General features: G+C 33.8%; 5 protein-coding genes across 9 annotated transcripts; 1 reads left to right on the forward strand and 4 right to left on the reverse strand.

The window, feature by feature from the left end:
- Window positions 1–329: 329 nt before the first annotated feature.
- LOC8289067 (cyclin-dependent kinase C-2) lies at window positions 330–6756 on the reverse strand. Of its 2 annotated transcripts, none has more exons than XM_048374612.1 (12): window positions 6347–6756; window positions 5679–5811; window positions 5394–5484; window positions 5238–5267; window positions 4907–5016; window positions 4740–4812; window positions 4543–4663; window positions 4261–4378; window positions 2603–2742; window positions 2395–2452; window positions 1089–1159; window positions 330–994 (listed from the first exon to the last, which is right to left on the reverse strand). In XM_048374612.1, exons 1-12 carry the CDS (start codon window positions 6454–6456, stop codon window positions 454–456), a joined length of 1596 nt encoding a protein of 531 aa, XP_048230569.1. In that variant the 5' UTR covers window positions 6457–6756; the 3' UTR covers window positions 330–453. The 2 variants fall into 2 exon arrangements, with proteins under 2 accessions (XP_048230569.1, XP_015579943.1); XM_015724457.3 differs by having other exon boundaries at window positions 5679–5760; window positions 6347–6752.
- Window positions 6757–7830: 1074 nt separating this feature from the next.
- Window positions 7831–9101, forward strand: LOC8289066 (mitogen-activated protein kinase kinase 10). Its single transcript, XM_015724469.3, is given in 3 exon segments — window positions 7831–8042; window positions 8044–8597; window positions 8600–9101. Coding segments are annotated over 3 exon segments (966 nt in total). The 5' UTR covers window positions 7831–7986; the 3' UTR covers window positions 8956–9101.
- Window positions 9102–9439: 338 nt separating this feature from the next.
- LOC8289065 (protein SAMBA) lies at window positions 9440–13245 on the reverse strand. Of its 2 annotated transcripts, none has more exons than XM_015724470.3 (4): window positions 12882–13245; window positions 12063–12173; window positions 10918–10999; window positions 9440–9879 (listed from the first exon to the last, which is right to left on the reverse strand). In XM_015724470.3, exons 1-4 carry the CDS (start codon window positions 13024–13026, stop codon window positions 9837–9839), a joined length of 381 nt encoding a protein of 126 aa, XP_015579956.2. In that variant the 5' UTR covers window positions 13027–13245; the 3' UTR covers window positions 9440–9836. The 2 variants fall into 2 exon arrangements, with proteins under 2 accessions (XP_015579956.2, XP_002527646.2); XM_002527600.4 differs by having other exon boundaries at window positions 10856–10999; window positions 12882–13231.
- Window positions 13246–13943: 698 nt separating this feature from the next.
- On the reverse strand, window positions 13944–18963 carry LOC8289064 (syntaxin-22). 2 transcript variants are annotated; one of them, XM_015724473.3, is made up of 7 exons: window positions 18543–18963; window positions 17916–18009; window positions 17610–17749; window positions 17055–17129; window positions 16337–16494; window positions 16144–16244; window positions 13944–14175 (listed from the first exon to the last, which is right to left on the reverse strand). In XM_015724473.3, the coding sequence occupies exons 1-7, from the start codon at window positions 18722–18724 to the stop codon at window positions 14170–14172; spliced, it is 756 nt and encodes a 251-aa protein (XP_015579959.1). In that variant the 5' UTR covers window positions 18725–18963; the 3' UTR covers window positions 13944–14169. The 2 variants fall into 2 exon arrangements, with proteins under 2 accessions (XP_015579959.1, XP_002527645.1); XM_002527599.4 differs by lacking the exon at window positions 13944–14175 and adding an exon at window positions 14946–15310 and having other exon boundaries at window positions 18543–18962.
- A 2466-nt stretch (window positions 18964–21429) lies between these two features.
- Window positions 21430–23868, reverse strand: LOC8289063. Of its 2 annotated transcripts, none has more exons than XM_015724475.3 (2): window positions 22514–23868; window positions 21430–21867 (listed from the first exon to the last, which is right to left on the reverse strand). In XM_015724475.3, the coding sequence occupies exon 1, from the start codon at window positions 23709–23711 to the stop codon at window positions 22518–22520; it is 1194 nt and encodes a 397-aa protein (XP_015579961.2). In that variant the 5' UTR covers window positions 23712–23868; the 3' UTR covers window positions 21430–21867; window positions 22514–22517. The 2 variants fall into 2 exon arrangements, with proteins under 2 accessions (XP_015579961.2, XP_002527644.2); XM_002527598.4 differs by having other exon boundaries at window positions 21430–21877; window positions 22514–23866.
- Between the last annotated feature and the right edge of the window lie 3167 nt (window positions 23869–27035).

The raw sequence follows: 27035 nt of genomic DNA on the forward strand, positions 1-27035 counted from the left end.
TTCTTGACATGGAATTTTAGCAGAATAAGTAAAATTTGGGCCGATAATTTTGGCTTCTAATTTATCAAATTTTAGTAAATATTAAGGCACGTATGCTTGTGTGAGTATCTTTCTTTCTTTTCTCTTAGCTTTAACTCTGATTTAAAATAATAGCATTCCATGAAAAGAAACGAAAAGCCATATGTGGTGCCATGGTTTAACCCTTCATCATATGTTAGCTTCCATTAACCCCCTGCCTAAATATATAAACGCATGAATAATATAATAAATGGTATGGCCGCGGCGCGTAATTTGCAATGGCACATTACTCATTAATGTACACAGCTGTCTCACGATTAAGGAAGCTTTATATCAGAAAATTTATCCAGTCTACATATCTCAGTGCAGCTTGTGGAGGCAAACCAAGGTCATTTAAACCCCTTCTTAAAGTACATTTTTTGTCATCAAATCACACTATTGTTGCCAACCATACTGCTGGTTGCGGTTTCCAGCCATCATGTTTGAGCCACGACCAGCACCATTACTGCCATATGGAACACCTTGAGGGTAGTTTGGAGCACCAACTCCATACCCACTGCTCCCTCCACCACGGGGAGCACCAGGCATGCCACTTGAACTGTAATGCTGCGCCCGCCCTTGTGGAGGAGGATATGGCCCGCTCCCAAAACCTCCACCTTGACCTCCCCGATTTGGATGGTTGTATCCTCCACTCGTTCCACTTGCAGGATATCTGCCTGGGCCGCCAGCAGGCCCTCGAGGTTTCGCATAATAGTGGTTAGGCCCTGCGGCAACTGGGGGCTGAGAATTATGCACCGGTTGATTAGGCCCTGACCTCATTTGCAAATGCACCTGCGCAGATTGCTGAATAGGTGGAAGGCGGCCATGCGGCTGTGGGTATTGAAGCTTCTGACGTTTTGCATTTTCTTCATGCTGCCTTTGTTGTTGGCGCTTTTTCTTTGTTTGAAATTCATGTGATGACTCATATTTGGGTAAACTGAAATGAGAAACAAAGACTGATCAAGTAAAATGAACCAAATAACATTTGGTTTCAAAGACACTGCCAGAGCCAAAGAAGCAGCAAATCAAACCTCTTGGGTTCACAGGGCAACGGGTCTGTCCAGAAATACTCGGCATCAAGTGCATCCTTGGCAGATATTCTCTGTGTTTATAACCGAAAAAAATAAAAACACAGGCAAAAGAGTTGAACATAGTGAAGCAATACAAACTGGATATTCAGTTTTGCATGTAGACTCCGCTGATTAACATCCAGATAAAGATGCTAGAGATACTGTTTCGCTGTCCCTTCTTTCTCTTCTAGCCCTTTTTTTCTATTTCGGGTTTCCTTTCGCCCTCGGAAGTTGTTGAAAATGATCATAAATCAACATTTAAACTGCAGGTATTCTAAACCTATATCTCAATCTGTAGCTCTGGCCTTGACACTGCAGGGTTTTCTAATCACATATGTATTCACTTTAAAGTTAAAGATACCACCCTTGCAACAATTGAAACAAGCAAATGAGCACTGTGCTTTCACCCATAGAGTAGGAAATCTTTGTTCTAAACTTCAACAGGTGGAATGAAATTCCTTCAGTTAAAAGAGGCATGTCAACTTCAGCTTTCTTTCTGCACCCTTCAACTATGGAAGATTCCTTTTAAGTATTTTTCTTTCTAAATAATGACTGGGAGGTTCATTTCAATTGATGTATCATTCTTATCTCAACATTCCTTCAAGTGTGCCCATAATAGTTGTGCTATGCAACCGTAGGTAGCCTTTATTTGTTGTTAGTAAGTAGGGCTTTGTTTAGAAAAAATGTAATTATTCTTTTACACAACAAAGAAAGAAAAAGTCTGCAAATGATAAATAAATAGGTTTTATGAAATAAACAGCATAACATCCATAGACAGTTTCATTTTCTAAAAACAGAACCATAACAAACATGTCCTAATATTGATAATTTTAATTTTAATTAACTACTGGTGTTTTACAGTATAGTTATTACTTGTTGGAGTTGCTGATTTTTCTCCAGAATATTTAGTGCTTCTTGTTTAAATTAAGCACGAAATTATGATGATATTTTGTTGTAGTTACTCGTCTTAATTTGGACTATTAAAATTTGATAAAGTTACTATTAGTCTATTATGTTTACAGTTTTATAGTATAATCAATAAAGTAAAATCAATTTTTATTAGACCGACCAAACCGACGGCTCCAACTGGTTGAACAGATGAATGAACTTTGACCGGCTCGCTCATCGGTCCAACTTTCAGAATATTGGTTCAGACGCCACATTGGTGATAGAAACTTACATGAAATTATGCTTGAAGCTACGTCGATAAACAAAATGAAGACATCATGGATAAAAGAAAAATGAAGGTATAATAGATAATGGATACCTGAGCTGGATCAAGAGTTAACATTTTCTCCAACAACTCCAAAGCATGACGATCAAAACTATTCACCAAAAAAGGAAAAAAAAAAAAAGTGAAAAGAAAAGGTAGCAAACTGTGAGGTGAAGGTCATTGAAGTCAATTACCTCACTCAAAAGCAAACTTCTGACAGATAAAAATGTATAGCATAAATGAGCGTATGTTACTAACTTACTGTCTGAACACCTCTTTAAGACGTCTCTTCATAGGTCTATTTGGTTTAAAATTGTTATACCAGGGAATCTTGGAAACACCTGGCCAGTTAACCTCATCTGGTGCTCCACACAACTCGAAAATCTTATTTAATTGTTCTGGCTACAAAAGTCACGAAAAGAGTATTGTAATTGCATTATTTGTCTAAACTAGTGATATAGAAAAATACTAATGCGAATTGCAAATACGTATTTACCATTACTGTATTTTTTTTGGTCATAGGAAAATGGAAATATAATAGAAAGGATCTTGGAAATGTATCACTGCATGTGATTTGTCCATAGGACTCTGCCTATATGGTTTGGTAGTCAAATCCAAATAAAAGAATTTGTCCTGGATCCTCATGCTCTAAAAAGTATCATCAGTAACAGACTGTATTGCATGCAGGAAAGCAATCATCAAATATTAACACAAACACGCCTGTTAGTCAAATCTTCATCTGAGAAACAGAGTCAAAGGTGAGGGCACACCTGATCTAGTTGTCTATTAGGAGGTCTTGAAAGAACAAACGAGCTACAAATTTCATTCAAAGGTGAGTTTTAGGTGATCATGCATATCTATATACAGGAGGGATACACCAAATCTATTTATCTAAAATACAAGGCAATTTTGGTCAAATCACCTCGTAGTACAACCATTGCAATAAATATCTTAAATGTCCTACAGCTTGTTCCTTAGACAATAACATTTCATCCATCTTTACTATATTGTCTATAGAGGAATCCTTCTTTTACCTTCTGAATATTTGTAACGACTGTTATTAGCATTTTAGCACATTTAGCTGGGAGGATGGATTGTTAAACGGGTTAACATTTAACCTAACCCTTCAAGTGAAAAAAGGGCAAAAATGTTAAGCTTGTGGGTACTAAGTTAATGGGCTACAGGAGAAAAATATGAAGAACTTTTACCATCATCACCACCTTCACAACCCTACAACCACCATTGATGAACCTTTGCACTACCACCAACAATGAATTATAACTTATATAACTCGATTAATAAACAAATAAAAATTGGTCCAGTGACACTTTACATTGTACCATTGCATTGAGGATTCTCCATCAACTTAATATAAATTACATTTACAAATGGCTATTACTAATTTGATTCTTCAAGCTATTGTAGAGTAGTAACAGGTGGCAGTTGAGTTGGTGTGTGTCAAATGATCAAGTAAAACCTAAATAGGTTAATTCAATAGGTTCATTAGTTTCAAACAAGTCAACCATTATTCATCTCTAAAATAGGTTAAAGAGAACAGCTCTTGATTTAGGGAAGTCTAGGTCATGTCCCATTTAAATATCTCAGTACTTTTGTTTTGTGCTTAGGCCATGTAATTTTTTTGTATCCAAAATTGTCATACCTCCTTCTGGTCAACACTGTATAAGGACCAACGTTTATAATTCTATTCCTGTCATATTTATCTAGACGAATATAATTTCTTCTCAAACGTGCTTTTCCTTTTCCATCTCTAGTTCTTTCATGTTCACGTTCCCTTAACCAGTCTTCTTAAAAATGAAAATTCAATAATAATAGTTCCTCGACAAAAAAAAAAAGGACAATGACAGTCCATTCACAAAATATGCAATACAAAAGAAAAAATCAACCAACTAATATACTTACCTCATCTTTTCCGGGAAAGATTGGTTTGCCATGCAGAAGTTCAGCAAAAATACAGCCAACTGACCACATATCAACAGCTGGACCATATTTTGTTGTCCCAAGCAGCAACTCTGGGGGTCTAGTCAAAATTTCATATAAAATAAAGGGATCTTTCATGCTTACTTTTCTCATGTTTCTTACCCTTAATACTTGTTAGGCAAAAAGGAAATAGATTATTCACTTTAAGAGAAAGGAAGTTCAACTACTCAAATACAAACTCCCCAATCAGGGCATAAAAATTACCTGTACCACAAAGTGATAACACGATTTGTAAGATTTGCATTGTGCTCATTTGAAAATGATCGTGCAAGCCCAAAATCTGCAAGTTTTAGATTGCCCTCGTTGTCTATAAGAAGATTAGAGCCTGCAGCAAAACACAGCTCAGCTACTGCCTTAGGAAGCAGAAAAGAAGAAGATTCAATAGTAATATTTTTAATAACCTTTGATATCACGATGAAGTACTTGGTTCACATGACAATAATGAAGCCCAGTTAAAAGCTGCCTCATATAGCACTTCAAGGAAAAAAAGCAAAAGAGTCGTTGATAAACACTAAACTAAAAAGAAACGTGAATGTCAAGCATCACAAAATTCATCTTTCTATAGTACCTTAATTTGAGGAACTGAAAATCTCATCCCAGGCCGATCAGCAAGGCCTGTCAAATCATGGTCCATATATTCAAAGACCATGTATATTCCACCTTTGTACTTGTTACCATCTATAATCCCATGTGCAGTTGTCAGAAATCAACAGCCCTCAAACAAGACAACCATTTCCAACATAGCAATAACAATAAAAGATAAACAACATTTTATCAAAAATGTAGAAAAATGTGCATTTCATGTGCAGGTGCGTTTCCATGCATGCGCATACACAAACACTAGCACATATTTTGAAAATTATAATCAATCAAAAAGGAGCAAATGCAAAAAGACTTGCCTGGCCTCTCCTGCTCATCCTTCTCAGATCCTAAAAAAACAATACCAAGAGATTTAGATATCAGAAGGAAACACCTACACTGATGGTGTGAACAAAGAGTGCACCACAAGTGGAATGCCACTCATACACAATGAAAATGGAGGTTCACAGTGTTACCAGGAGATGTCACAATCTCTTTCAACTTAATTACATTTTCATGATGTAGCTTCTTTAGAATTTTGATTTCACGGATTGCTGTTATGGGAAACTGCAGAAAATACAGACCTTATTACAAAGATGAAACATATTACATCCTTCTAATATATCCATGTCTAACTTATTGAACTGCAACATAGTATATAGAGAAAATCAAACTACAAAAGTGGAGCCAGAAGACATGAAGGACTTCCAAACATGACTGTCAATATAAGTAAAATATAACTAGAAAGTGCACAGAAGTACCCCCTCTCTCTCATTGTCCATTCTGATTTTCTTCAAAGCAACTATTTCACCAGTCTTTATCTCCCTGGCCATATAAACTTGACTGCAAGAAACAAGCCAATCAAGTTTGTGCTGAAGTAATTGAAAATGGCAACTGATCCAATAAACAAAATGTAAGATTTCTATAACATAAACTGGAATATAACAAGCTCAAGGAAGAATATTGTTCAATAATTACAAATGGCATTTTACAATGTACGGTTTCACGACAATAAATTTCAGAGATTTTGTTTGAAAGCAAAGATGAGTAGTCTTCGCCCTCCAATGCTCGATATTAAACAAAATAAGGGAAGTGCGATATTTAGACAAAGTCTATCAATTCAAAATGGACAAATATTAGAACCCAATTTCATTCTTCAAGTGCATGGGGAAGAAATTAATAAATGCAACGAAAGAAAGAGAAGTTTTAGAATGTTGTGCAACTATAGTTGTTAAAGGCGCATATTACCACACACGAGGCACTTGGGGCTTATGTGCAAAACACAAGAACACAACTGAAGAGTTTAAAATGTATAAAAGAAACTTGCATAATATATTCAGTGAAACATAATTGAAGTAAAATCATATAAAGATAAAAGGACAGTAAAGTTCGAAACGTAAGAGGAAAACAAAGGCGTAGAGCAACATACCCATAAGTGCCCTCCCCAATCTGCTCCAATTTTTCGAAACAATCGACGCTTCTGGATCCCCATGAGGGCGACCCATTAACGTTCAGTTGGGCAGTGGCCGAAATAGCCATTCTTTAGTTGACTCCACCCAAGCGCTCTTTTCCCCACAACAGTCACCGACCCAGTTCCTATCTTAACTTGAAAAAGTTAAAGAACCAAAGCAAGAACAGAGAACTATAAAAGAGAGGTTAATTCATGCTTTTGATCAAGCGGAAGGAATACTCAGGCAGGGTTTGCTTTGCGAGCTTTCGAGAGGGAATAAGGAAAACCAGAGAAATGGGCCTTTCAAACAACTAGACAATTTCTTTTAGTGTACTGAACTTGTTTTTCCTGTTCGCTGGGAAGAGAAATAAACTTGTTTTAAGGTCTACGATTAAGCAGCTTTTCTAAGGGCTATTTCTATATTTTACTATATTATATACTATAGCGGACGAATTAATTTTGACGATTTTAATGAACATATAGTAAGTAAGAATTTATATTTTTTATTTTTATTTTTTTATCTAAATTTAAAATAAAGTCTAACTTGTCTATTTAATTTGTTGGAGTTTAAGTTCATAAATTTTTTATTTAAATTTAATTTAATTCCTTCTTCACATTTTTATTAAAATATAAATCCAATTGATTCGCTCCAAAAAAATGAAAAAGCTAAATTAAATATATATTAATAAAAAAAGAGTAAGAGTTAAATTGATAAAAAAAAAAAAAAAAGACAAAATAAAACCTTATTTCCCTAGTCAAATGTCAAAATAGCAATTAAATATCCTAAATACCCTTCTGACTTGACAACTTCTTTTCTTCCACTTAACATATCCTCGTACCTCTCCGAAACCCCAAACCCCCCTTGAATACCAAAATAAAGAAAATAAATAAAGCCAAAACCCACTATCTAAATCTACTCCGCTTTCCTTTTTCTTTTCCGTTCCTTACCGGACTATTCCACCCTCTCCCTCTTGCGCTCCTTTGATTAATTTTTTTCGAAAAACTTAATATTTATATTAATTAATAAAATTTATTTAAACTAGTGATTTTTTTAATAAAAAAGTGAATTTATAATTTTAGATGAAATTTAAAATAAATATATAAATATCTTTTAGAGACAAAAAATAAATATTGCTTTTCGACAAAAAAAAAATATATTTTAAAATATTATTTGGTAGAGAGTAAATATGATGTGGTGCGATTATATGTTTGTCGAACCAAGTAAACATTAAAGAGTTACGAGTGCCATCTTATTAGTGAAAAAACATTCCTATATACGATACGTATAACAGATGAATCAAACTCACTTGCAAGAGATTGGCGCAGACGTCACCATGAAAACCTCACCTGCCTGTGAATTTTGGGATTGTCACGGCCACTTGTTAGTTGTCACTTCTTTCAAGCCCATGCATGCACGTGTTCTTTCCTTATACATAATAATTCTACAAAACCTTCAGATTGATTACGTTTCTTTAGTTTTGCTATATTTACACTTTCTCCTGTTTTAATTTTCTTGTTTCTGCAATGATACTGTATTTATAATCCAACAGAAACACAATCGTTCGAGCTTGAACATATACATATAATTAATATTCAAGTGTCTACGGAAGATTCTGTAAATGACATTGGTTAGAGAAAGAAGGCATCAACAACCGCTAAACATATCCGTACCTCCACCATCACCAGCTGCTCTCTTCCACCATATTCATACCCACCACCTCCCGCTGCCACCAGTACCACCATCCTCACCGGGCCATCGACAGCCTCTCTGATCTTGAAAGACTGACGACTCTTGGCCGTGGTAATGGTGGAATTGTTTACAAAGTACGACACAGGCCTACCGGCTCCATCTTTGCTTTGAAAGTCCTCCGTTTTGATAATGACACAGCCACCATTTGCCGACAGGCTGCCCAGGAGGCACAGATTCTTAAACGCGTGGATTCACCTTATATTGTTCGATGCTATGCAGTCTTCAACAGCGAGAGTTACCTGTGCTTTGCAATGGAACACATGGAAAGAGGATCATTGAATGATGTTTTGATTGGAATTAAAAGATTGCCTGAGAATGTTATTTCTGGTGTGGCATGGCGTGTGTTGCATGGCTTGCAGTATCTGCAGAGAGTTCAGATAGTACATGGAGACATAAAGCCATCTAACCTACTAACTAACGCTGAAGGGGATGTGAAAATTGCAGATTTTGGGGCGAGTCGGGTTGTGGTAGGCAAACACGATGATCATGAGGCACACGTGCATACATGAGCCCTGAAGGATGGGATGGAGATAATGCAGATGGATACTCTGGTGACGTTTGGTCACTTGGGGTGGTAGTTTTAGAGTGCCTCGTCGGTCATTATCCATTGATTGGTTCCGGAGAAAAACCAGATTGGGCGGCACTGGTGTGTGCAATATGCTCTGGAAAGAGACTAGATTTTCCAGCGAATGCATCACCAGAATTGCAGAGCTTTTTACAGAGGTGCCTGGAGAAAGACTGGAACAAGAGAGGGACGGTTGATGAGCTTCTAGATCACCCTTTTGTAAATAAGATTTGTTGCGATCAAGGGCTGCCTGGTCTTGATTTGCAGGCTTAAACTTTCGCTCTTGTCCTTACAATTTCCTAGTCTCTTTTCCGCCTTGATAATAGAATCAATTTTGCTTTACTAATAAGTATATTTGCTCGTGTTAAAACTAATGCAATGCAACGGATCAGTCTTTTTTTGGGGAGTGCATGGAGCCAGTTGGGAGTACCAAGCAAATTTTGGTGGTGATAGTGGTACTGATTATGAGATCGCCATAATCACCTAGAAACCATTAAACCAAACATGAGAAGTGAGGGAAAGAAATGAGTAAAAAAAAAAAAACTATACATATACTTCTTATTTCTGAAACAACACAGGCTTTCCGATTAATTTTGAACCTCCAATACCTTTCTAGATTTCTCCGTCACTTTCCTCTTAGGCGGCGAAATCTGAGCCAGAATAGCAAAGAGCACCAAAAAAAGTAATTGCTTTCTGAACTGGGAGATAGATAAGAGGACAAAGCACACATACTTTTGGCAGTTTGAAGGAAGTGAGGTTCACAAAAACTCGTCTGTGATGAGTCATGGATATTAATTCAGGTTCACAAAAACTCATATGTGAGGAGTCATCGATATTAACTCAGGTTCAACAAGAACTAAGAAATTAGTCTCGAGAAAACTTAGAAACACCCAAAAATTCAATAGGTGGATAAATGGCTCGCTTCATCTGTTCAACTGCGCCAACACATTCCAGAAGTTTCCCCTTCATGCCGAACCTAAAATGATTATGTCTAAACAGAAAATTTGTTCCTTCAAAAGCACAGTAGTGAATATTATAAATGAATAGCTGCAATTACCCTACAGTGGCCAATAATATTTTCCCTGGACAACTTCCTGATATCATGTGCTTTCCCAGCAGAAAGTTCTTGAAGCTATCAACCAATGTCATGAAAATCAAAATTTGCATATGGTGATCCACCAAAGCGATGGCAAAATGCTGGAGGCAGTCCAATTAGAAACAGAATCATTCAGAGTTCAGTGAGATAATTGCAAAACATTCACTCTTTTTATGAAGGAATATAAGAGGACAAAACATCAATCTTCAGAATGAAATGGCAAACATATAAGGACTATCTACGTCAAAGAGTTGCTAAAACCATCAAAACAAGGCTAGTCCAAGGAGCTTTCCCAGTAATCCTATCAACCCCTAAACACATTCTCTCATGACCATTTTAATCGGCAAAAGTTATAAGTGGGCAGAGTACTATTCCATTCACAATATGAGCCAACAAGGCAGTACATGTATAATTAATGTCTAAATCAATTCACACTTCATAAACTCTGATGTTTATGTTACTAAAATAGGATTCCATGAATAGAAGTTTAGCATTTATTGAACAGCAGTAGAAATTTTCAAAGCTCCACACTAATAAATTCCTGGCATGATTGGACTGCCAGATTGATGCAAAGACATGTGCAAGTATTATGTTCCATTAACTCACTCACGATTTGCACTTCATCAAATTTGTGCAATATAAACTGCCTAGAAAAAGTTCCAGACACCTTTTTTTTCTGTTTTTTATTTTTCCCCATTTCCAAGTAGCATCAAATAAATGTAACATTTAAAACTTGAAAGAAAGGGTAAAAAGTAATCTTCTGTAGACAGAGAGAAGGAAGGTTCAAAACCCAGCCACATATGCAGTGTGAAACCATACTCTGTCTTTCCACTCTGTTATATAGTGTATATTTCATACCATAAAAGTGGTCTCCATTTCCTAGGGATCATCAGAAAGATGCCATTCGTGCAAGTGACTTTGAATGGGATTCCATATATCTTGCTTGTTGAAATTACAAAATTGTTTAATTCCAATTGAAAGGATAAAATGTTTTATGTCTTGTTTAAGTAACACATTCCACGCCTTTAGAACCTAGCAACTATATTCTACTCATTTTCAAGTTCAGCAATAGAGCACCTTTAAATTTATCAGCAACCAATGAACAGATTCCTCAGTAGTCAACAGAAGAAAGACATGACCTGTCTGAAGAATTTGAATTATTTTTTGGTTGCACCAAGTTCCTACTCTTTGTTATTTCCATCTTCTTGTTAGGAAATCCACCTGAAATTAACAGAAGAGTTTTACATATAAACAAAAAAAAAAAAAGTGGTTGCAGGGATTTTTAAAGATAAAAGCTTCACACAGTTGGACCAGTAGGTCACAGAAAAAGCAGGACCCCATGACCTAGAACAGGTGAGGAACTAAAAAAAAGCTTGATCAAACATGCACAGACCTGCATGCATGCCATATAGACACGTGCAACAACTAACAAGAATAATACAAAAAGATTTTAATGGTTGTCACTGTGAATGTGCTCTTCAATCCATCCAGACTTCTTATGAAATCCACATGAGAACAACATGCAACTGCATCCGAAGCAACAATACTTTTAAGAGGGAGATACTAGGCATGATGATCTTTTACCATGCCAAGAGAATATAACTTACAACAGAAGCTAGAATTCATGCAAAGTATGTGGCAATTTAGGTATGATGGCCATTCTTGTTCTTGAAAAGTTTAATGGGGAATAGTGACACCTTAAATAAGTGCGATACACTCACTTAAATACATTCGTCTTTGTTGAAATGACAAAATGAAAGAAGATACCATGTACAGCCATTGGTCCATCTAAAAGAGAGGTTTACACCCCTGGTACCATCCATGTGTTCAGCATAATGTGTCTGTATTATAAAATGATAGTTATCTCTCTGTCTAAAAATCATAGCATGTGATGATATGGTACGAGAGAATTCATTATGATAAAGGAAATAAAAAAAAAGTGAGCTTTATTCATAAACTCTTTCTTCCTTTTGACTTACCCTCTTTTCTTCTTACAGATACATAATTTATTACTTAAGTTGGTTTCCTAAGTCATGAGAACTTGAAAACTGACCCAAGATCTAATGCCACCATAATCTTAATTAAGAGGTATTACTTTTCTGTCAATACCTTTAACTAAATTTAAGGCAACTGGTATCAGTGTCACTTGGAAAGAGAAGAAACATTCCCCTAAAAGACCAGATTACGAATTGAAACACTATAACATATACCTGTTTGCTCAGTAATATGGATAATGTACGAAGTGTTAAAAGGAAAGGAGTATTAAATGGATTGAAGCAATAACCTGGCCTTGATATAAGGTGGATACATGAACGAGGTCCTTCAAATTTCCAGTTATCTTCATCCAAGGATTTAACCTCTTTGTTAAGTGTAGCCATTAGATCAGCTTTCAAAACTGCAAGGCAGAAAACAATCAAAGTTCCAAGAACACCATAAATCTCTACTTGCTTTATAAATGAGAATGTATAGATATAATAGTCGCTAATTCAGTTTTAGGGCCTCTATTTACGAATTAATCTTTCCTATTCATATTCCCACACTCTCTATTAAAGTACGTTTTCTAGGAAAGCAGAGCGAGTAAAACTTAAAGCTCATCTATTTCTCTTTTTTTCTGTTGTATTCTTAGCAAGTGAAAAGAGGCTAAGGTAACAAATGTAATAAACCCTCACAGGCTCATAAATACCAGCAAGCCAAACTCAAGAGCATCTACAGAAAACCCAAAAAGGAAATCCCCATACAAGTTTGATCAATGGTTCAGAAGCATAAAGAAATTCAACAGAGGACCAAAAGTTGAATATTTTCTTTTAGAGAAAAAAGAAAATTTAGCAGAGGAACACAAAGTGCATATTAGACCATTATTCGAATTTGTGTTCTTTAAACTAACCCTACATTTTCCCAAATCAAAAAACTAGTGCATTGCATAAAATAGCAAAAACCCATCAATAAGGGTTAACGACAAAGATGAAAAATATCCGAATCCACAAAAATAAAGTGCGATTCACAATTTTAACAAAAAAAAGGTAGAACCCAAGAAAGCTAAAATCAAAACAATTAGTGTAAATTTACATGAGAAGAAGAAGAAAGGGAGAAGAAAGAAACAAACCAAGAAAGGCCTCTTCCTTGCGGTCATGGATGGAAATGAGATCGGAAGGGAATTGAAATTCATCGAACGAGGGATTTGTAACGCTGCCTCCTCCAACGATAGCAGTTGTTGAGACTGATGAATGAGCTGGTGATGTACTGTTCATCTCTATTTTGCCCTTTCCCTAATTTTCCTTTCTGGACGCGGGAAATATGAGTTGTCTCCTCAACTTCTTGGAGTTGCAATTGCAAGGACACGCATAAAATCGTTATACTTTCTAATTTGGGTACGCCTGATTTTTGTTTGGTCCTTGAGGAAAGCTCATAATTACTACTGAACTCCTCCGAGTCCCAAGGGCGTCAGTGTTCAAAGTAAAAATTTTGAAAGAAACTAATTTACTGTCCATCTAATTGAGCCAAAAACCAATATCTCGTTTCCATTTGTATGAAGCACCAAAGTGTTATTTTTGAAAATAAATTAAAAATATGCGTATTTATTTTAAAAAATTTAAATAATTGAATAAAATTACTCAAAAATGTAAAGTTTAAAATTTGATTAATAATTAAGCACTTGATGAAATACAAATTTAGTGCTCTTTTCTACTGTTCCTAGAACGGAAACTTTCTGGTACGGAGACATTCTATACATAGTTAGTCCATTCCTTGGATCCAAGAAAAACTTTTGCATCCTGCAGCTCTGCACATCAACCACTTCACAATCACCGTTTGTGGTGGTCGGTATCTAGCCCATTAATTGAAGCCAACCCTTCAATTAAGAGCGAGACAAACAGAAAGGATAGAAAAATAAAAATTGCACATCACTTGTACCTTAGCCACTCCCGAATCTTAATTAAAAGAAAAGAATAACATTATACCCAAATAGTTGTGCGTCAATATTAAAGATCCTGTTGCAAACTTCAAGAGAGAGAGAGAGAGCAGTGCATCCCCAGAATGACATGACACCCTTCCTTAGACCGTAAAATGGATATGAGAGTACTTTGGGTTCAGAAATTAAAAGAGAGCGTGCATGTTAGTTTACATTGAGCTCACATTCCTTCTGAATATTTTGATAACAACAAAAGAATTATTTAATCACATGATATTATGCCCTGGAGAATGCATAAATCCATTTATATCACAATTTAGCAATCCAACTAGAGTTCGCTTTTGCTCAAACAATAAGAGAGCAAATAGCTTCTAGAAATGTGTACTTCTGTGTTACTGCACTAATTATATAAAATTAAGACAGTAACTGTATCAACTCTTGTCTTGTAATTGTTATGAAATGACATCCTTGCTTTCTTCGGGTATTAACTCTGCAAAAACATTCATATTAGCCTTATTTTTAGGGGAAAATATATTGAGCAAGAAACTATCTCCTTGCACTACAGTCGCTTCCTTTCCTCCTTGTAATCATCAACACTTGATCGTACCACACGTTCGAGATATTTTCTTCCGAAGGCATACGCAATCATTGCACTAGGAGTTAGGACAGTACTAATGTAACAACTACAGTTCTGGACTAGTGTGCCCAGTGGGAGTCCGAGAAACAACTGCAAATGTATCCATAGAAGTTTGAGCTTGTGAAAAAGCTTTTTCATGCAGGACTGCAAATCTACAAACAACAGGGGCAAACTGGATGCAGGTTCGATATCTTTATAGCTCATTTAATAAAGATATTTTTAAAAAAAAAACTAATTAATTATACTCTAAAAGATACATTTTTAAATATAAAATAATTCAATTTTGAATAATGTATAAATGAATTTTATAATTGCTAAAATTATAATATATATGGAGAGAGAGAGAGAGAGAGAGAGAGAGAGATTTGAATGTGTTCATTGATATCATTTATTTTCTATTAATCCAACTTATAAATTCATGGGAATAACTCGCGAGTTAAGCTAGTTAACCCATTTAAACCTATCTTTCCCAATTCGTAAATGAATATGCCTCAAACCCCTGGCTTAATCTTGTATTAGTTTTATATTTACCTGGGTCATCAGCCCTAGTTAGCACACAAGAACCAAGCAAATCAGGAAGGAGAGCTTCCAAATAACCAAGTTTTTTAAAAAAAGAAGACAGATGACAAACCAAGGAATTAATAACTTATTACTATAAGAAACAGAAAAAGAACAATTACACAACACCCTCAAAAACCCAGACAGCGAAATACATACCAGCAAAATATAATAACTGAACGTCATCCTATTCAAATACCAAACAATATACATATACCACCCTCTGATCAGCAGTGAGACACACCAGCAAGTCACATATCCTCTTGGAAGACCATTAACTAAATTAACTAGTAAATAGATCCCTATCTTGTTCCCCCACTAGCTCTTGGAAATGGTTAATAATTGAATCAAGATAACCTTGAACTTATGCTGCAAGTACTACAATAACAATGAGAAGCACAATTCCGAAAATCACCAACAACAAGCAGGACTGCATTGGCAATATTAAAAGCTAAATTAGAAACATAAATATGTAATCCATGAAATTGCAGGATGACCGCCAGCATAAAGGCCAATGATGATAAAGAAGGATGATATACCAATTATTCACAAAATATGAAATGAAAATGCAATTCCTCTTGGAAAAGTTATAATGGCTTAGGATACCAAGCCACTTTTCAGCCAATTTTAGAGTGTGCTCAATGATTGGTTAACCTATGATCAAAAGATGAAAGAACGCCAGTAACTAAAGCTTTGAATTGATGCAGACAAGAAAAACATCAACAAAAACAAAGATGTTCAGAATTTTGGTCTAATATTTACAATTTCAATACCCAAAGGGTACATCGGTGGTTAAAATTAATTATAGTGTTTACCTTATCTGTAAGATCGCTATTTCCTAGTTAGTATTAGGTTAAGATTCCTAATGCAAGTGGTTTTAGAATTAGTTTAGTCTACATATACCTAGGCTTGTAAGAGTAGAGGGTTCAGATTTTAGTTCAATAAAAATTACAGTATGTTGCTAGCTTGAATTGTGTGATTCAATTCTTCCGTCTGTGTGATCCGATGAAAATATTTGTTGGGTGTGATTCTGAAAAGCTTCTAGATGTGATCCTTAGAAGTTTTTCTATCTTTTCTTTGCTAGTTAAAATATAGATCTGATATCCTGATCTATGTATCAGATTTCAGCCTTTAACTTCTCTATTTTCCGCAAATTTACCCGTAGACCAACTTAACCTAAACCTGTCCCACACCATGAATTCATAAAACAAAAAATAGAAGCAAATATAAAATGAAAAATAAAAAAAAGGTGCCCCAAATTACCAGAGACGAATTAGATCTTTGGGTCTTTGCTGCTTTCACAAGGTGTGTTTTGCCCTGTGCAGTTGCAGCTTGGGCATTTTCAATATGGGAGCCAATATCATCTGCAGTAAATGCAAAAAAAAAGGGAAGAAGGTTAGGGGGAGGGAATTGTGAGAGAAAACATAAACCTCCATAAAGAAGAGAAAAGTATTACCAATCATTGCTCCTTGCTCATGAACGAGGACAGCAAGATCTTTGAAAATCTCATTCACCTCACCGATTTGCTGGTGAATTTCTTGTATTCCCTGCTCTCGTTCATCAATGATTGCCTCATTAAAAGCAATCTCATTATCCAATAATAAGACCTCCTGTCTGCAGCAAAAGTTCACACAAAGCTAAGTAGTCATTCATGCAACTGATAAGCTCAGTTCTCATTCAAAAAAAAAGAAGGTAAGATGGTTGCAATCATAGTATTCCAATCAAACTACCGAACTGATGCAACTCCTAACCCTTCTTTCAAAAAGCACATAGCATGTCCCAGTGCATGAGGTTTCTCATTATGCAAGCCCTAGGATTAAAAATGTATGCACCATACCCTTGAACTGCAAGAGCATGTTTCTATGTTTTCAACCAAAAACAATTCTCCCATAAGAAATGTGATTGATGCTTAATCCTAAACCTGTCTGAACCCATTTACCAATCATAAAAGGAACCTCTCAGTATTCAAATTCATATTTGAGTATAAAAATCTTTACATACATGGTCTCACCAAGGTCTTGAGAAATTCTTAAACCATGAACAAAGAATTCTTTACATATTTAGGCAGTTAGACTATATACTCATATAAACAGTCGATAATACGATTAAACTATGGGCAAAGAATTAAATAGAAAAGAACGCTGTATAACGATAAGTCAGTAAGCAGAAATCACCTTCTTGATTCCACAAGAAGAGCACGCTGCTCTGGACTCTTATCAGAATTTATGTCTATCTCACTGGCTGTATAGCTGCATATATCATAAACAAACATATAAGTTAGCCAAACATTGACGAAGAATAAATTTTTCCAAGGAACTATAATATGTACAAATGTACAGATGTCAATGAAATTTCTGTACAGCGAAAGCGGGTGGCCAACAATCATGGTATAGATATATGACACTTCTAAACATGATTATATAGTACTAAACTACCTATATTTATCATATTATATCCCGATCCAATAACATATCTTATTTTACTCAATAGAATATGGGGCATGTCATTTATAATTTAATCTTTTCTATAGTTTATATGATCCCCAACTAATAGTTTTTATATTATTGAGTAGCCGCTGATCATATCAGAAATACATATGCCTCCCACATGAACTAGGCAGTATTATCCTATGTTTCTGCAGTTATGATGAATGATAAACCATTCCCTTTCATCAACATGTAACTGTGACTCTCAAATGTAGAATATAATTTCAAGTCCTAAATAATCACCTCGAGGGAAGGACTGCCTGGGGAACAAAAGGGGTATATGCTGTTTCTCTCTCAGCTGCAAGCCGTTGCGCCTTTTGAAATTCTTTCAAAACCGCTTGAAAATCTTTTGCAAGTTTAGCATCAGCAATCTTTTTGCTTTGCTGAAATCATAAGAAGGAAGAGGAGTATCTATTACAGTAATGCTAAAAAAGTACCTCCCATGACATGAAAGTAAGCAATCCAACAAAAATTATGCATCATTTCTTAAACAGGCTACTATAAAATTAGTCAACTAAATGAATGGTAAATGACAAAGGTCAAACTTACACTAACTCCTGCATGATGATCTGTTTCACTTGCTTGTTTAAGTTTTGCTGAAGTATCCTTCACCAACTGCCCAATATGCAGCCTTGTCTTGTGCCTGCCATGCAAGAAAGAAGTCAGTCCAAGGACCACCCAGTATGCACATTCACAGGACTAATTCACTGGAGGAAAGAGGCGAGCGGATTGGGGAGGGTTTCTTCTTTCTCTTTTTCCTTTTTCGGTTTGGGAGGGGTGGCGCGGGGAGTGAGCGAGCCGCCCAAAATAATTTCTTACCTCCAATTCAAATCCCCCGAACTTCAATTTAAAAAACTACACTGAACTAGACAACTAGGCAATAGTTGGCTATTCGGTCTAATCTTTTTTCTTTTTCGACAAAGTATAAACACGAAGAATCTCAACGTAGATTTCAAACGCTTATAAACCACATCTAAGACAAACCCTCCATGCTCTCTAATCAGTTAGTCAATCTAAAATTTAACTACACACAAATTGGATTCAGCGAAAAAATTAAAAAGCAAAAAGGAAGAGAAGGCAGACTAATCACAAAAAGCGATGATTGACCATGATTCAATTGAAACGTAATAAAACAATTAAGAAGAGGAACAAACAAATAAACAAAATAAAACTCACAGCTTCTCACGGAGCTCAGGGGTGTCCTTAGGAGTACCAAGGGTATTAACGAGACGTTGAAACGTGGAAACGGAAGTTGTTATCTGGAAGATTCCAGATACTACACCTTGCGTGGCGTCTTTCTTGCCGTTGATCTTCGAACCCGCAAACGGACGTCCGGCCTCCAGATCTTGAAAACTCATTTCTATTTATTTAATTATTTATAATATGGAATGATTATTATTTTATAATATCAATCCCAATTCCCCCTCCTCCCAAACACTTTCTCGAGAAAATCGACGGGAGAAAGGAATGGAAAGCAGGGCGTTTTGAGAACGGGGATCAAGAAAAGCAAGGGATTTTAATATTAGGTTAAAAAAGAAGAAAAAAAAAGGAAAAAGAAAATGTTTAGAGATAGAGAGAGAAAAACAAACAAGGAAATGATGTGATGATTGAGCTGTTTTTCGAGTTTTGGGCTGTGTTGGAGGGGAAACGCTGGTTGATGTGGACGCTCCTGATAATGACGCGTGGAAGGTAGGGAATGGGTGAATTTTGAGACTCAAATTTTACGACAGGAGAGGCACAATAATGTCATTGTCCTGACGCCTCCCAATTCCTCGAAAACTGTTCAGGTAACATTCAAAAAATACTAATAAGATTTGGAAAAACAATATTATCGTTTCAGTGTAAGCAAGCAGTATGCCTTAAATGGATAACAAACTATTTACTAGTTCCGTTGGCATGTGAATTGATATTATAAAACTAGCAATTTGCTAAAGTTATTGTATAATTTCTTTTTATTTTTTATTTAAAATTTTTATTTTTTATTATAATATTTTAATTTATAATAATATTTGATAAAATATAAATTTATCTTTAATTTTATAATATTTTTATTAACATCTATCTTAGTAATTTATAAAAATTGTATAATATAATTTTGTGAATATTTTTTATCTATTATATTCTAAGATAATAAACATAAGAAAAACTCTAATTTTGTATATATTTTATTATATTAATGAATTCCCATATGCATATATAATAATTATTTAAAAAATTAGATTATTAGATCTTTTATTATTTATATTTTTTATTATTACTAAAATCAGATTATATTTATTATTAGATTTAAAATTAGATTTAAATATTATAATTAACACTTTTATAATATATGTCATTGTGTTATTTTTTATTAAAAAATAATATAACATAACTTTACAAAATTATCTCACATAAAGGGTTATAGAAAAACTTGCTTTCTTTATATATATTATAGATAGATTCGTATATAATAAAAAATATTTATTATACTATTATATCATATACTAATTTAGTGTACTGATTTGATTTTTCACATATATCAACAGTATTGAATAATTTTAGAATTGATTATTATTATTTGCAATGATATTTAAATAATATTTAAGAATGTTTTAATTTTATACTTTTGTTATTATTTTATTTTGCATTGATTTGAGATTACAAAACATCCAGTAGTAAATAGTTGGTTTGGTTAGAAACTCTACTTATATAATATACGAATCAAGTTCATACTTAGATATAGTTACACAATATGTATATTATAATCGAAATTGTTTAATCAATTTAGAATGAAAAAGATGGAAAATAATATTATGTATTTATAGATAATGCAGTAACACTAATAGAATAAAAATAAAAGAATTTTATTTTTTATTTTTTGTAATTTTTATTCTTGATATAAAGTAAATTAATAACTTGCTATATGCTAAAATTGTTGACATGACATTATTTAAAAAAAAAATGAAATTTTCGGAGTTTAAAAATTTGCTATATAAAATTTCTGGTATATTTTATTTTTTTTACAAAAAGGAAAATAATTAATCCATCCAGCCTGTAGGTGCCTAAGACTCGGACTCTTCCTGGAAAAAGTAAAGTTTAATATGTGTTTCAAAATTAAAAGAAAAATATTGGCAAATGGAGGAATCATTAGCAATTCTGGATTAGTCTCTCATTGCTCTTTTTCTTTAATTTCTTTTGCCTCTTCAATCTTCAAATAAGGCAGCTTATCATTTTCTAAAGAAAAGATTTCTCATGTTATACTTCTTATAATGACTTTCTTAACAAATTGATAAACAATCTTAATTATAACTTATAATCACTAACAAAAATTAGGCTGTATTAAGTTCCTTTAGCCGTAAATGAGCATGGTGGCTCACCCAAACTCAAGTTGATTAACCTCATAATTAAAGATGAAGCCATTTGCATTCTGCAATGCACTGGTTTTTAAGTGTACATGAATTAAAAAGAAGCTTCCAACATAACTATTTGCATTAGAGCTAGAAAAAACAGTATAAAAAGTTTTATGACCTAAGAAGAATAGTGTTGTTGATAGCACAGATATTTTGCACACTGCAAATCTTGTCAATATTGAGTTCAGAAATTTATACCTTAAAATGTTAATCTAGTTCTGGTCGAGCAACAACTACATGTATGAATGAAGAATTGGTACCTTTCAAAAGAGAAAAAACAAAGACAGAAAACAAAACAATTACAGAATCTCATATCAATGCTGCCGCCACTTCCAGATGTGGCGAGGTGGCTAAACTGATACATACAGATATCAGAAAATATTTATGACCCAAGAAGACTAATGTTGATCGCACACAAGTGCGTACTTTCAATTCTTCTACACATCAAGGTCTAGAAATTTAAACCTTCAAAAAATTATTGGTATAGTTCTGGTCGGGTACATAAAAGAGTGAAGGAATGTTCAAGCAAACAAATAAGCTTGAAAATGTTGATTTAGTTCTAGTCAGGCAAGCACCGCATAGAAGAATGAATCGACAATAAAGCTATCACTTGTTTCTAGAAAACTACATTCAAAAGAAAAGAAGAGAGAGAAAATTAACAAAAAGACAACACAAAACAAAAATGGCGCTTAAATTACATATCATATTAATGTTGTCTTCACTACTAGATGTAGCAAGGTGGCGAAACTGCTATATGCAGATATTTACAGCTATTCTAAGAGAAAATCTAATTGTTGGATTGACCTGCACAAACTAGATAAAATTAAGAACCTGTCTATGGCAGCTCAATCAACACAAGACATTTGAAGACTCGATATAGTTTGTTTTTGTGCGACTTGTAAGCCCCTGCAACAGCCAAACATGACCTCCGACTTGCAAAAAGAATTTTTATTCTCTGGATTTAGGGAAAACCTGACTCCAGTTTATCTTTCGTAATACTGTCTCTGCAGCATGTGACTACCCTTAAGCAAAGGATGGAGCAGATATGGCAAAACTAGGATTTCCTTCCTACTTCACGCCATGGTTACCCTTTACTTTCTAGCATACCGATACTGACATGTGCTAGGAGAAGGAGAAAGACAATTGAATTAGTTCAGTAAAGTCTGGAGGACCTTTAAATTCTGCTTTGACCATAAAGTTTCATATAACAAGGCTGAGTTCTTGGAAGCAACTTAACACTAAGCATGCATCAGAAACATCAAAAATCAAGCCTAAGTAAAAAAGAAATTTCCCATTTATACCAACTCTTAGTCAGCATCTTTCATGTTCACTTTTTCTTTGATAAAACTAGTCTCCCCAAATCTCAACTTAAGCCAATAAAAGTTCGGTATCTTAGTTAACAGAACAAACATCAGGTTTATCCTCTGGACTGTCATACTGATGATCCCATCCAAAATCAACTAAACTTGGACCTCATTCGAAGTACCCAACTCGGATATCTAAAAATTCAATAAAGAAAAAGGATAAATAGCTTTGGAAACAATGCAATTATACTTGCTTATATTCCAACGAAATTCTCAAACATTAATGACAATACTTTCTAACCAAGCCTATACTACTTTAATCAAGCTTGACATGCTACTTATTCTTATTTCTGTCTTCCCAGTGTTAAGCGTGCGGAATGGTTTCACCTAAACTGAAAGTCTACTGCTATACAGATGCTAAACAAGCAAAAAATGCATTGCAGACATTTCCAACCTTTTCAAGAAGCAGCGGCTTTGATAGCCCTTTGCAACTCGCTTTCCAAATCAGTTACTAGATTTGCAGGCTTCTTCCATTCTGTTTGCCCATTTCCTCCATCATTCTTTTTGTTCCACCGGTGCTCAAAATCCTCCAATTTATAACTGGAAGCCGGCACCACGTTCTTCCCAACACCAGTACTATTCCCATGCAGATTCCTGACGGAAACTCCTAATTTCATATCCTCCAGACACTGCTTCATATCCCTATTATCCTTCTCTATTATCTCCAAATCTCTTCTCATCCAAAAGCACATTCCCTTCAACAACTCCAAATCGCCCGAATTATTCTCATTGCTCTTTTCTTTTATTTCTTTCACCTCCTCAATTCTTTCTATACCAATCTTATTCACAGTCAAATAAGGCATCTTTATACCCAAATTACCTGGCAAATTCACACCCCACCTTAAATTCACCTGTAACCTTTTGCTTAATGGCAACACTGTCCTTGCCTTAACAGCAACTGCTCCCAAAACACTTTTCTTTCTATCTCCCCATACCAATTGCCTCTCTGGAAAAATTTCGATTCCACTATTATGAGAATAAACTTCATTAGTATCACTAGGGTTAGCAGTTGCAAACCCTTGCTTCTCTTTACCAGTAAATGGCTCCAATTTTACTTCCTGCCAACCCAATGGTCCGTCTGGGGCAAACCTATTTCCAAACTCAGACTTTGAAGGTGACCCAGAATCCAAATTGAACCCAGTGACGAAATGGGTACGAGGGTTAGGGTTTGAAGAGGGGGAAGTTCTTTTGTGAAGGGAGAAATGGCCAAGTTGAGGCTTAAAGTGAAGAGAGAATGTAGGGATGACGACACTGGGACTTGCGTTAGAGAGAGAGAAATTAGCAGAGAAAACTAAAGGTGAGTTTTGAGGAGACCCAAAAAGGCCTAAGCCTGATCTGAGAGACAGAGAGAATGGAGAAGAGGGAGTGATAGTAGTGGCGGTATTGGTTGATGGAGGAGCGAAGGTAAGTTTGAGGGAAGGACCAGAAAGAAAATTAGTGGAGAGAGAGAAGGAAAGGTCTGAGAAGGAGTTTGTAGCAGCAGTGAAGGTAGAAGTGAAAGGCTGATTGAGTATTGAAATTGGTAGTTTGGCTTTCAGGAGAGGGTTTGAATTGCAGTTGTTCTCATCTTGAAGCCTGATTGAGAGCTTCATCTTTATTATATTATGTTTTGCTTGGGAGTTAATGGAGATTGGAGTTCTGCAGTCAGTGGGTTTCTGCCCATTATTGGAAGGGGAAAAACTTTTCTTTTCTTTTCTTTTTTCCTTTTCTTTTTTATTTGAGGAAGGGAAAAACAATTACTGATTGGGTCCGAAAGAAGTGAAGAAATCCACTCGCCAATAAAATGCCAAACATTTCCCTACTCTTCTAAACCATGAGAATATATTTTTGTATTATGGACAAAATGGTGATTCATCTATGTTATATTTTTTATTCATTCTATTATCTCAAGGTAAAAGATTTTATTACCCTAAGGGTATTTCTCCTAAAAATTAAATTAATCAGTGATTAATATATTATGAATTTTATATAATTTAATATTTATCAATTATTTAATATTAAAATAAAAAAATATTTATATATATAACACGATAATATAAATTAATATAAATAAAATTGTTATGTTAGAAAGGTATGGTTTCTTATGAATATATAATAATTAAATATTATTTTAATTTTTAAAAATTTATTAATATAATTGCATTGTTAACTATATATAATTTTAGTTATCAACTTATAAAATATTTTATCTTTATTTATTACATATTTTAATTAATATTAATTAACAATTTTAAAATTTATTTATATAATTTTAATTTATATAAATTAATTAAAATTTAAATTAATATAGTATAAAAATTAAAATAATGATTAGTTATTAATAATTAAAATAAAATGTACTATGATATAATATTGAAATGGCACTTTAACAGAATTCTATGGTTTTAGTAATAAATAAATAATATATATATATATATATATATATATAAAATTTCACTAGCGTATTGTAATAGTATACTACACTATTATAAAAGAAATAATTTTAAATAATTAATTTATATAAAATTTTAATTAATTGCATGTGTTTTTTAATGAATTTATATATAAATTTAAAATTATAAAGACTTTGAGATTGATGAGCCCATGGCATATTAATTATGTTTACAACAAGAAGGTGGAATTTGGTCCGTGCATTTCATCTTATCGATAAGTAAATCAGCGAATAGATTGTGGAATCGGACTCTAAAAGTGTGATTGATGCTCCTAATAATGTGAGTAGTGCTTTAGGAGATTGAAGCTATTGCTGATAGTATCTTGTCTTTCTGTAATTCTTTTGTTAGCTTTGCTTTCTATATATGGCCAATTTAAAATTTATATAAATATCTAAATTTATATAAGTTGTACAAATTATTACCTACTCATTTGTTCAATAAATGTTAGTTTAATTAATTTTAACTATTTTAAATATATTATTATTATTATAGACTATAATTTATTATTATATGTTGTAATATTCAAATTTGGTGTGTTGTTTTAATTGTATTATTATTATTATTATTATTATTATAAATATTTATATTAAATATAATTATTAATAAAATAATTTATTATTTTATTAATATTTTTATTTAATAATTTGATTAAATCTAATAAATTTAATAATTTAAAAAATATATAACATCAGTGTCAGTGCTACTAAACTAAGTATAGATCCAACGACTCAATAATAAGGCTGCTGTATTGTATGGATCCAGCCACTCAATATGTCATACTGTCCAATAATTTTAAACAAACTTACTCTAAAGTGGTTTTACAAAAATTTTGCAAAAATACAAACCCTAATAATTATTGTCACATCCTTTCTCCATCTTTGGTTGGTGCAAATTTCATTAACGTTACTAAATTAATTAGTCATAAAATATTTTAAAACATTAAACATCTAAATATTGACTGTTTAAATCTTTAATAAAATTTAAATGGAAAATTAACTTAGTTAAATGAATCAAACTGCACTAATGGCTTTACACAATGACAAAAATATAATGTATATGTTATTTTTTTTAAAATAAAAATAATAGTTTAATTCAAAGATAACGCTTTAGTTATAATAGCATGATAATAATATTTTATACATTAACAGTTAAAATAAATATAATAAATATAGAAATTGTATGTCAAACATTATTTACATGTAAAAATTGTATGAGAAAATCTTTCTATATATTAGTTATCAGTCAATAATCATTCCACGATTATTGATATTATTTTGACGGATAATTATCGGACCAAACCAAACCAAACCGTAAGTTTTTCCTATAAATACTGCATTTGCTCAGCTCTCTTTTATCAAACATCTCAACCTTCTTTTGAATGCTGAAATCTCCTCTTCCACGATCATGCCTCTCACTCGGTCCCTCGCAGTAATTCTCATTTCCTTCTTCGTCTTAATCCTGGCCGGACATGCGGCGCCGGAATTTGCCCAAACCAAAACATAACAACGCCACAAAACAATCTTCAATATGGTAGTTATACTTATGTAGCAACTATGTACCCATTTGGAAGCGAGGGAGGACGCTTTAAGAACACCGACGATGTACCTCATGAAGTTGCTTTCACAACCAATCTAGAATTAATAACCTCGGTATGTTTTGAAGATCTTCAATCATTTGATACGTAATTTTAATATCGTTTGAGACGCGCAATTAATATTGTTTTTCAAGCTATGACAGATAAAACAAAATGGAGTGTCCGCTTATCTATCTAAAATTGGGCTTGAAGTCTGTGAGCCAAAAAAAGAAAGCGGCCTTGACATGGTCGAAGAAGCAGGGGAAACCTTGGACACATTCTGAAGATGTCAAGAAAAAAGAAGAAGAAATCAACTGGCATTTAGTGGGTGATGAGTTCCAAGTATGGGGGGCATGTGAGGGGCAGGTGCACGGGCGGTGTTCACGTATTGTTGTTGTTATTAAGCTATGCTCGTCGTTATCCGAATAAATCAGTCTTTATTTATTTGTTTATCTATTTTACTTTTTATTCCTTAAATCCCCATCTTCTCTTTTCTAACAACTGTTTTTTTTTTTTAAAAAAAAAAAAAAACAATTAGCTAACTCTTAATTTATTTTTATCATGTTAGCCAATAATAAAATTAATCCGATAAAATTAAATAGAATTTTAAAATTATTATTGTTTCTATATATTATTTGACTGAGCATTATCGATAATGCTCTAACAAAATCTATAATATAATATATATAATAAATAGAGAGTCCATTTTACTACATTTTACAAAGTTACATTATATAGAATTCTAATGGAAAATGAATGCCGCTTTAAGGGACTTATGGTGATTTACCCAAAAAATTTTCTGTAACAAACTTACTGTTGCGAACAGTAACAGTAACCAGTGAAGTGAAACGGATTACAAAGGAAAAGGACTGAAGTGGTTAAGGCACTAAATCTCAGGGAGTTATTTGTAA

The sequence above is a fragment of the Ricinus communis genome, chromosome 5 (genome assembly GCF_019578655.1).
Source record: "Ricinus communis isolate WT05 ecotype wild-type chromosome 5, ASM1957865v1, whole genome shotgun sequence".
Taxonomy (NCBI): Eukaryota; Viridiplantae; Streptophyta; class Magnoliopsida; order Malpighiales; family Euphorbiaceae; genus Ricinus; species Ricinus communis.

Excerpts from the sequence above, each read along its gene's own strand:
- LOC8289067 (XM_048374612.1), bottom strand. The coding sequence starts at position 6,456 with ATGGCTATTTCGGCCACTGCCCAACTGAACGTTAATGGGTCGCCCTCA. Across the intron at positions 5,017-5,237 it reads GGATGAGCAGGAGAGGCCAG|ATGGTAACAAGTACAAAGGT; the intron begins GCAAGTCTTTTT and ends ATGGGATTATAG. Across the intron at positions 2,453-2,602 it reads CTTAAAGAGGTGTTCAGACA|TTTTGATCGTCATGCTTTGG; the intron begins GTAAGTTAGTAA and ends TTTGGTGAATAG.
- LOC8289065 (XM_015724470.3), bottom strand. The coding sequence starts at position 13,026 with ATGAACAGTACATCACCAGCTCATTCATCAGTCTCAACAACTGCTATC. Across the intron at positions 12,174-12,881 it reads CAAGGAAGAGGCCTTTCTTG|TTTTGAAAGCTGATCTAATG; the intron begins GTTTGTTTCTTT and ends TCTGCCTTGCAG. Across the intron at positions 9,880-10,917 it reads AATTCAAATTCTTCAGACAG|CATTTTGCCATCGCTTTGGT; the intron begins GTCATGTCTTTC and ends GACTGCCTCCAG.
- LOC8289064 (XM_002527599.4), bottom strand. The coding sequence starts at position 18,724 with ATGAGTTTTCAAGATCTGGAGGCCGGACGTCCGTTTGCGGGTTCGAAG. Across the intron at positions 17,130-17,609 it reads CAGGCAGTCCTTCCCTCGAG|CTATACAGCCAGTGAGATAG; the intron begins GTGATTATTTAG and ends TGATATATGCAG. Across the intron at positions 16,495-17,054 it reads CTTCTTGTGGAATCAAGAAG|ACAGGAGGTCTTATTATTGG; the intron begins GTGATTTCTGCT and ends CTTTTGCTGCAG.
- LOC8289063 (XM_015724475.3), bottom strand. The coding sequence starts at position 23,711 with ATGAAGCTCTCAATCAGGCTTCAAGATGAGAACAACTGCAATTCAAAC.